Source organism: Quercus suber, unplaced genomic scaffold (assembly GCF_002906115.3).
Source record: "Quercus suber isolate HL8 unplaced genomic scaffold, Cork oak 2.0 scaffold_137, whole genome shotgun sequence".
Taxonomy (NCBI): domain Eukaryota; kingdom Viridiplantae; phylum Streptophyta; class Magnoliopsida; order Fagales; family Fagaceae; genus Quercus; species Quercus suber.
Window position 1 is genome coordinate 534,589 of NW_027069599.1, and position 10,678 is coordinate 545,266.

Consider the following 10,678-nt stretch of genomic DNA (forward strand, 5'->3'; position numbering starts at 1 on the left):
CTTTGAGTTTTTTTAATATATTTATATATATTTTTTTTACTCAATTTAATAATAATAATAATAATAAATTTGTTCAACCCATGGGTTCAACCCGACTCATGTGGGTTGGGTTGAGTTGGGTTGAATTTTTTTTGACCCACCATGATGGGTTGGGTCAAAAAATCCCCTTAACCTGACTCAACTCGACCCATGCACACCTTTATAACCAAGCGAAGAGAAAGAGGAAGTTGTTATGAGGATTTGAAATGTAATGCTTTTACTTACAAGTATGCCACTGTCCCTTTAAAAATCATAAAATGCAAGCTAAGAGCATGATTTTGAAACCTAGACCGTTCAAAGAACTATGATGTGTGTCATTTAAGGTTTAAGGTTTTTGAGGTCGGATCAAAGTTCAATAGAGGTCAAATCGTGATGTGTCATTTTGATTTTTTAATAGATTTGGTACTTAAATTGTCTTTATATTTAATAATGTTTCATTCTTGACCAACTAGATAGGGGTGGCAAATCATGTTCACATGACGAGTTTGTGTCATGTCGAGTAATGAGTACTCGGCTATATTGGTTGACTAGAACCCAACCTGTTTAGTAAATGTGTCAAGAATTATCAACCGTAATACGACCTGTTTAATAAATAGGTCGACTCGACACAACATGTTTAACCCATTTAATTAATAAGTGATGTAAATGTCAATACATATGACCCATTTATAAAGTCATACTTGACTTGAATAACTTGTTATCAATTCTCATATATCTAAAATTAAAATACAATTACAACCATAAATATAATAATAAATATATAATTATAACCATAAATTAAGCAATAATAACAAAATAATATTAACAAAAGTTAAAACCTTTATGAGCTAAATGGGTTTGCATGTTGAATATGAACACGAACCGTTTATTAAACAGGCCAGCTATGTCAACTCGAATATGACCCGAATTTTTTTAGCTTGAACTCATGACTTGTTTGTAAACCGGTTAGTTGTGTCAGGTTCGCAAGTCGTGTCAGATTTTGTTACCCCTACAACCAAATGCGTGTGGTCCAATGGTTTGCATGATGGAGATGTTATCTCACCCACTAAGAGCAGGTTCAAATTAAATGTCACAAAATGTTACAAATTTAAATGTGCATCTAATATCACGTTATTTCAAATTATAAATGATGTGGGTACATTGTTAGATCCAAGAAATAAAATTTTAATTAAAATGGATTATCTCAATTTTCAATAAAATAAAATAAAAATGGAAGGATAGTTGACTATGCAAGAAACATGGATCAACTCTTTTTAGATTAACAAGAAAAGAAGCGGTATGGAATCTTATTAAAACCATTTCTTCATCCAACGAGCTTCCCATCAATCTTAGCAAGAATTTATTCTTTATGATAAGTAATGTAACTTCTAGAGCAGCAATAGGATAAAAGTGCAAAGTTCAAGAAGAATTGATATCTTGGCTAAGGAATACATGTATTATATGTTATTTTTTGTGTTCCACTTTATATTCCACTAATCACAATTTATCATATATTTTCTTAATTAGTAAAGTATAAAGTGAAACATAAAAAGTGGGACATAACACATAAGATTACTAATAAAAAAAAGGCAAAAAGTGAAAAGAGGATTACTAATTAGTAGGGCAAACTATGACACATTATGCGAGGAATATCTTGTTGATGTGCATTTAAAACTTCAAGAGTCGATGGAGCTCAAATTTGAGATCACAACCAAGCACATCAAAGTTGTAACTTTGGTATGCCTTACAGATTTGATACTAAACTCTTTTTTCACTTTTTTTTTCTTTTTTTGGGATGGAATCTGAAGTCTTTGCACCTACTAACAAGATTAGATTAATCAGGAAATTGAGATGGAGTAGAACTTAGGTACAGTTGTACCATAAGTTCTCCAATTAAATTCAACCTCATAGTTGTATTGATCAATATAATAAAAATAATATTATATTTTCTAAGAGAATTAAATTCTACTACATGATTGAAATTACGAATTGAATATTCTTAAAAACCATCATTAAGAATCAAGTAAATTTTTTTAAAAAAATTATTATAGATTTTTTTCTTCAGGAAAAAAAACATATTGAATTCAATAAAATATATGCATTAAATTCACATGTATATATGTCAAGAGTTTTGTAGCTCAACTGACACTTCTTAGTATTTTCAACAGAGATATCTAAGCTTAAATTTCCCCACATCCAATTATCAATGTATCAAAAATATATTTTCATACATAAATGAAGTGGGTTAATTGTCTTTTGTGAATTTTATTTTGGACAAAATTTGGCTACAAAATTAGTTGTAATCTAAGTCTACAACTTCATTTAAAAAAATTAACATTGCTATATATTTTGAAAATTTATCCGTTGGATTGCATGTTCTTTACATTCTTAACATATATATCAAATTTCGAGCCAATCACATGTTATTCACTATGATTCATAAACTTATTTTTTATGTATAATTTTATATTACAAAAACTTGCCATTTAAACAATTGATTAATGATATTGTTACTGATTTTTTATTTTCTAGAAATTTTGTGATCATGAAAGATATAAGAAGAAAATATAATCTAATAGTGAAAATTTTAAGATTCACATCTAATAAGAAAATATAGAGTGAAATTGTAGTTTTATGCCACAACCAATTTTATAGCCAAATTTTGTCATTTTATTTTGATTATATGTGACAGTTGAGCTACAAATTCTTAAACCCTATTATGCGAAAGAAGGGAGCTACATATACAATATGGAGAGGTGGCCTAATAATAAGAAGTTTTTTGTGATCTATCATACTTGCGAGTCCAAGAATAGTTGGTTTGAGTTCTATTAAGGTTGTGTGTTGGGATTTGAGAAAAAATTAATTTATTTTACTTTTTAGTTTATTTTTACTTCTAAGGGTCTCATTGTACTATTAAGTGGGTCTTATTGCTCCAAGAATTAGCTTTTAGCTTTTTTTTTTTTTTCTACATTCTTTCATCAAATTTTTCTTAATTTTAACAAAAATAAATGGTTCCGGATTACCTTAAGTGTCCTTCTATGTCCAACTTCCAAGCAACGTATAATTAATGGGAAGAAAATAAAAATTGAAGGGAGTTCGCTGTAATGACTGTACTCAATAATGACTCAGTTTTTAGCTGGCGGGTATGTCCAACTTCCAAGTTAACAAAATCTTTTAAAGAAGTACCCTGAAAAAGTAAAGAACTTGGAACTGTACAGCCAGCTGAAATGGAGAACAGCAACGCCGTCTCCACTCCATCAACTCCAGGAGCTTTCAGGGTCCTATGGGACGTGTTCCTGAGCTTCAGAGGCGAAGACACACGCCACACCATCACCAACACTCTCTACAACGCGCTCACCAAGCTCGACATCCGAGTCTTCCGCGACGACGAAGGGTTACGCCGTGGGGACGTGATCGCTTCAAGTCTGCTCGAGGCCATCGAGGACTCTGCTGCTTCCATCGTCATCATCTCCCCAAACTACGCGTCGTCACGGTGGTGCCTCGAGGAACTCGCGAAAATATGCGAGTGCCGGAGGCTCATACTCCCCGTGTTCTACGGAGTCGACCCCTCGGATGTTCGGAGACAGACAGGACCTTTTGAAGAACATTTTAGGAACCATGAAGGGAGGTTTGGGAAAGACAAGATTGAACAGTGGAGGAATGCTATGAAAAAAGCCGGTGAAATTGCTGGTTTCACCAATCGGTAAAGTGGTTTTTTGTTTATTTTGTTTTGTTTTTTGTTTGATTTTTTTTTAGCGTATTATAGAGATGGATTATACAAATACGGTGGAACTAGATTTAGATTTGTGATTGAGTAATTGCAGAGGCATAAAGTAGAATAATATGGTGTTGGAAAAAACTTAGGTAGTCTCGGAGCAGTGCTCTGTGAGAACCCGGAACACTGCTTGGCCATAAGCCGACACCCTTTGTGAGAGCCCGGAGCACTGCTCCGGGACCACCTAAGAATTGCCCGGTGTTAGTTTAGTGAGTTCGGTGGTGATTGTTCATGAGTTGAAAACTTAGGCAGATTTTAATATTTTATTGGGCAACTTGGGATTTGGTATATAAAATATTCAAGGTAGTTGTGATTTTAATATATTTTTCATTCAATTTGAATTTTAAGATTGCAATTGGGGTTTCTCTCTTTGTTTATGACTTCTCAAGAAGCCAAGAGTTTACTTTTTTCTTTATAATAAATTATAGCTCGACCATTAAGAAAGTTATTTATTTATTTATTTTTTGAGAAAAGACCATTAAGAAAGTTACATGTTTTGTTTTTTGTTTTTTCTTTATTGGCTTACTTTTTCATTATACTAATGTCCAACATTTAGTATTCTCTCTGCTCCATTTTGTGCTCTGGAAACAAGATACACAATTCATTAAAGTCCCTTCTATTGCTATTTGAAATGTTAAATTATTCTCATCCCTGTGGCCTTTTATATTCTGATGCAGTAATCGTGTTTATTGACAGCGAAGATGAACTATTGGTTAAAAATTTGGTCAAAACGGTTTTGATTGAATTGAGCAAAACTCCGGTGGGTGTGGCTGCATACACTGTTGGACTTGACTCTCGTGTTGAAAAACTGTTGAAATTGTTAGATATTAAATCTAATGGCATCCGAATTCTGGGATTTTATGGGATGGGTGGGGTTGGCAAGACAACCCTGGCTAAGGCTCTCTATAATAGAGTTGTTGGTCACTTTGAGCACCGGTGTTTCATTTCAAATGTTAGAGAAATTTCAGCTCAAGATAATGGTTTAGTATCTCTTCAAAATCAACTTATTAATGATCTTTCATCTAGTAAGGTGCTTACTATAAGGGAGGTTGATGCTGGTACTGCAGCCATCAAAGGAATAGTAAATGAGAAGCAAGTTCTTGTTGTTTTGGATGATGTCGATAATATAAACCAACTAAATGCTCTAATTGGTAACAGAGAATGGTTTTATGAAGGAAGTCGAATTATTATTACTACAAGAGACATTGAAGTATTATCCAAGCATCTTGTGACTGAGTTCTACGAGGTGAGAGAGTTGGATTTGTCTGAGTCACTACAACTTTTTAGTTACCATGCACTAAGAAGAGAGAAACCCACAGGCATTTTTTTGGATCTGTCCGAGCAAATTGTGTCTCTTACAGGAGGGTTACCATTGGCTCTGGAAGTATTTGGTTCTTTTCTGTTTGATAAGAGGAGATTAGAAGAATGGGAAGATGCTCTACAGAAATTAAAACAGATTCGTCCCCGCCATCTTCAGGATGTGTTGATGATAAGTTTTAATGGATTAGATGAACAAGAGAAGTGTATATTCCTAGATATTGCATGTTTATTTGTTAAAATGAGAATGAAGAGAGAAGATGCAATTGACATATTGAGGGGTTGTGGATTTAATGCCGAGATAGTAGTCTCAGTTCTCACAGCAAAGTCACTCATTAAGTTCACTGGGGACAATGATCTGTGGATACATGATCAAATTAGAGACATGGGAAGACAAATTGTTCTAGAAAATAACCTTCTGAATCCTGGCTTGAAAACTAGACTCTGGGATCGTGATGAGATCATGAATGTCTTTAGGGATAAAAAGGTATCAATTATAGTATGATATTTCTTATCAAGAAACCTCTATTTCTTATCCTTTATGGTTCATGTGTGCATGCCGGGCAATGCTGTGTCTAAGCCCATTTGCATGTTACCTGTCTTTACAGTCCCCTGCACCCACAAGGGGAAAAAAGAAAAGAAAAGAAAGAAAATAAAAGGCAGAAGATGGTTACTGGAATTCCAGTCTAATTTCCATTGTCCAACATTACAATAAAGTTCTTTCAGGAAAAAAAAAAAAAAACTGAATGTTCTTCCTCCTTATAAAAAGTTGGATTCCAGTTGCCACCTTTTTAGTAGCCTTTTATAAATTCTCAGTCCATTAATATTCTATCTTCTATGAAAATTTTAGGTGCTCAATAATATGTTAATTGTTTCCTTCTAGCTTGGCTCTACTGTTGATTCTTTAATACTTTCCATTTCATTGACAATAGGGAACACGACGTATAGAAGGCATTGTCCTAGACTTCGAGAAAAGATTAGGAAAACCTCTCAAGGATCCAAGTGGTGATACAATTTCTTGGTATAACCTTCAAAGAAACCTCAATTTCACCTCAGCAGTCACATACTTAAAGGAAAGGTATAAACGTTATATTGAAGATCAAGCAGAGAAAGAGATGGAGGTTGTAATTTTCACCGATTCCCTTAAAACCATGGATAATCTTAGGCTGCTCCAAATAAATTATGTGAATTTGGAAGGGAAGTTCAAATATCTTCCTGTTGAACTGAAGTGGCTACAATGGAAAGGTTGCCCCATGAAAAGTCTTCCTTCTGATTTTTGTCCTCACAAAGTTGCTGTACTTGATTTATCAGAAAGCAAAATTGAACAATTGTGGGGTTCGCACAATAACAAGGTATGCTTTTATTAAAATTCCCATTGCAATTATCATTATTGTTTAGCTGAATTATTATTATTTTTTGATAGGGTTTAGCTGAATTATTCTTATAGGAACAATCATAAATGTAACATAGGAACAATCATAAATCATAAATATAAATTTTGTCGTACCAAAATGAAAACATGCAATTTTTCTCAGAAATTCAAAAGGAAAGTTAACGAAAATATTCATTTTTTAATAAAAGTTTTGGTATTTATTGTAAATAGCATTAACCCAAAGTAGAGTTTAAAAAAATATAAAAAATTATCAGCCTAAAGTAGAGATGCAAGAAAAAAAAAAATCCACCAAAAATTGAGAGAGAGAGAATATATATATATATAATATGTTTTTTTTTTTGAGGGAAAACTATGTATAGAATGGAAGAGATAGTAACAAATTTATAGTAAGAGGGTGTGAATAAGAAGAGACAAAAATAAAGGAAGATGAAGGGAAAGAGGAAGAATGATATTAATGTAGTGGATAGTGGGGAGATAAAAAGGTAGGGGGGGAGAAAGGTTGGAGAAGTGTAAATATTAAAAAAAAAATGCTAAAAAAAATAATAGAAAAATTGGAAAGAAAAAAGACAACGACATGGACGTTGATGTAGCTCAATTGGAGTATAGCAACAATAATTGTTATGCTTCAGCTTTTAAATATATATAGATATAAATTACTACAAGAATAGGAAGCTTGACCTACAGCAATAACTTTAAAGTTTAGGCCGGCTTTCCTTGGTTATCTCCTACTTTTCTTTTTATTTAAAGTCACTGAAAGCTCCCAAAGTAATTATGGTTTGTTCAGCTTTACATTTTGATAGAAAATCCTGACGACAGTTCCTATTTAAAAGAAGAAAACTTGTTGTTTGCCAGGTGCTTGAGAACTTGATGGTTTTGAATCTCCATGGTTGCTATAATCTAGCTGCTATACCAGATTTATCTGGACATCGAGCCTTAGAAAAGCTTGTTCTTGAGCGTTGTGATAAGCTGACTAAGATTCATGAATCAGTTGGGAGCTTGAGTTCATTACTTCACTTGAACATGAGAGATTGTTCAAACCTTATTGAACTTCCAAGTGATGTCTCTGGCCTGAAAAAACTTGAAAGCCTTAACCTCTCACTTTGCTTAAAAATGAAAGAGTTGCCAGAGAGCATAGGCCGCATGAAATCTTTAAAAGAACTTCTCCTTGATAAAACTGCTATAGAGACCCTTCCTGAATCTATGTTCCGCCTTACTAAGCTTGAAAAACTTAGTTTAAATGGTTGTAAACTTTTTAAACAGCTGCCCCAGTTTATAGGAAAGTTGTTTTCTCTGAAAGAACTCTCCCTTAATCATTCTTCATTAGAGGAAATACCAGATTCCATTGGATCTTTGGAAAACCTTGAGAAGCTAAGTTTAATGTGTTGTAAATCACTAAACAGAATTCCTGACTCCATTGGCAATCTCAAATCATTGTCCAGTTTTTTCATCAATGGTACTGCAATCAAAGAACTACCTTGGTCTATTGGCTCGCTATCAAATTTAAAGCACTTATCAGTTGGAGAGAATCATTTTCTTAGCAAACTGCCTGATTCAATTGGAGGATTAGATTCTATTGTTGAGCTTAAGATGGTTGGGACATCAATAATAGATCTGCCAGAACAGATTGGTGCCTTGAAAGTAATTCAAAAGCTTGAAATGAAAAAATGTGAATCTCTTAGATCATTACCGAAATCAATTGGATGCATGTGGACACTTACTACTTTGATCATATCTGAAGCTAATATTAGTGAGATGCCAGAATCTATAGGAATGTTGGAAAATCTTATTATGTTAAGATTGGATGGATGTAAACAGCTGTATAAACTTCCAGCTTCAATTGGAAACTTAAAGTCCTTGCAAGACTTGTCAATGAAGGAAACTGCTGTGACACATTTACGTGAAAGCTTTGGGATGCTCTCAAGCTTAATGATATTGAAAATGGCAAAGAAACCTCATGTTGCACTGCTTGATAAAAGTACACCCGAAGTTCCTGTTATTTGCAGTACAATAGAGAAACGTACATTTTTTGAACTCCCAACATCTTTCTCAAATCTGTCCTTGCTGAGTGAATTTGATGCCAGTTCTCTGGAAATATCTGGTAAAATTCCTGATGATTTTGAGATGTTGTCATCACTGGAGTTTTTGAATCTAGGCCACAATAATTTTTACAGCCTTCCCTCCAGCCTGAGGGGCCTGTCCATCCTCAAAAAACTTATCTTGCACGATTGTAAGGAGCTCAAGTCTCTCCCTCCACTGCCCTCAAGTTTGCTAGAGGTGAATGTTGAAAATTGTATCGCGTTGGAAAGTGTATCTGATCTTTCAAACTTGGAAAGCTTAAGTGATCTGAACCTTACTAATTGTGAGAAAGTGGTGGACATTCCTGGCCTTGAATGCTTGAAGTCCTTGAGAAGGTTGTACATGAGTGGTTGCAATGTGTGCTCATCAATAGTAAAGAGAAGACTGTCTAAGGTACTCTGTCTCCCTGTCTCTCTTACAATGTTGTATTATATGGACAAAATTTAGCTACAAAATTAGTTGTAGCCTAAAGCTACTATTTTACTCAATAAAATAAACGTTACTACATATTTTGAAAATTTAATATTTGAATTACATGTTCTTTAATACTCTTAATGTACATGCCAAATTTTGTGTCAATTGGATATTATTTATTATATTTTGTGCATAATTTTAAACTACAAAAATTTGTAATTTAAACAATTTTTTGATGACATAGCTATTAATCCTTTATTTTTCTAGAAATTTTGTAAGCATAGAGGATATAAAAAGAAAATGTAGTCTAATTGTGGATTTGTCAATATTCACCTTCAATAAAAAGATATTTGAGTAAAGATGTAGTCTTAGACTACAATTAATTTTATAGCTAAACTTTTTTCTTATTGTATTAAGCTTTCATAAGAACAAAAAAGAAAAAATTTTGGAACGCTCGATTCTTTTTGGCAGGTTTCTTTGAGGAACATGCGCAATCTAAGTATGCCTGGAAGCAAGATTCCGAGTTGGTTTTCTCAAAAGGAGGTTAGATTTACAAACCTTAGAAACCGTGAGATCAATGGTGTTATTATAGGTGTTGTTGTCTCGCTCAATCAGCAAGTATCAGATGACCTTAGATATCGTCTACCTGCAATAGTGGACATCCAGGCAGAGATCCTCAAGCAAAATAGTTATGTATACAAAACAACATTGAACTTGAATGGAGTACCGAAGACGAATGAAGATCAAATTCACTTGTGCCGATACCCATCTGATCGTCCAATTGTTTGGTCATTGAAAGATGGTTATAAGATACAAGTGATAACGAGAACCCCACCAATCATGAAGGGTGTTGAGCTTAAGAATTGGGGAATTTATTTGGTTTTTGATGGTGATGATGATTACGAGGGAGATGAAGAATCATTGAATGAAAGCCAACAATCCATATCAGAAAGACTAGCAACGTTTTTCAACACTTTTGAAGAAGAAGATTGTGTCTCTAAATCCGTTGGTGAAGTTGAGGAAAAAGTGGAAGAGACTACATTTTTGTGTACACCCTGTTTTTTTGTCAAGAACCTGATGTTGAAAAGTGGAAAAGATTGAAGGAAGGGAACAGCAAGGAGCAACTTCATTTGACAAATTTCCTAATGTTTCTGCTTTCATTGTTCTTTCTTTTGTCTTTCTGTTGAGTTGGTCACATATATGGTGTTAACAGAGACGGTCTCTAGAGTACCTGTTTATCTTAATTCAAAATCAACTATGCAAATGACAACCTTAGCAGCTCCGAAGTTTAGGGAATTTTGAATTTTATGCTTTGAAATTTCATATTTTAGATTTTACCCTAAAGTTATACTTCATTTGCATTGACAACTAGTCCGTCCACATCTTTCATTAAGTACCACATAAACTTGACATATGTTTACAATTCACTTCATTTAATAAGATGATGCCACATCATTTTCATTATGCCACGCCATTTTATAATGATGATATGACATCATTTTATTGGATGAACTAAATACACATGGTAAACTTATGTGGCACTTAACAGAAAATATGGATGGAAATATTGCTAATGCAAACGTAATATAACTTAAGAGGGCAAAATCTATATTTTGAAATTTCATGGTGTAAAATCTAAAGACCCCCCAAACTTTAGAGGTGCAGTTTACAATTTAGCCTATCAT

General features: G+C 33.6%; 1 protein-coding gene across 1 annotated transcript; it reads left to right on the top strand.

Moving 5' to 3' along the window:
• Window positions 1-3,114: 3,114 nt before the first annotated feature.
• LOC111996906 (disease resistance protein RPV1) lies at window positions 3,115-10,667 on the top strand. Its single transcript, XM_065776614.1, has 5 exons — window positions 3,115-3,721; window positions 4,490-5,597; window positions 6,043-6,462; window positions 7,356-8,972; window positions 9,465-10,667. Exons 1-5 carry the CDS (start codon window positions 3,246-3,248, stop codon window positions 10,092-10,094), a joined length of 4,251 nt encoding a protein of 1,416 aa, XP_065632686.1. The 5' UTR covers window positions 3,115-3,245; the 3' UTR covers window positions 10,095-10,667.
• Window positions 10,668-10,678: the final 11 nt, after the last annotated feature.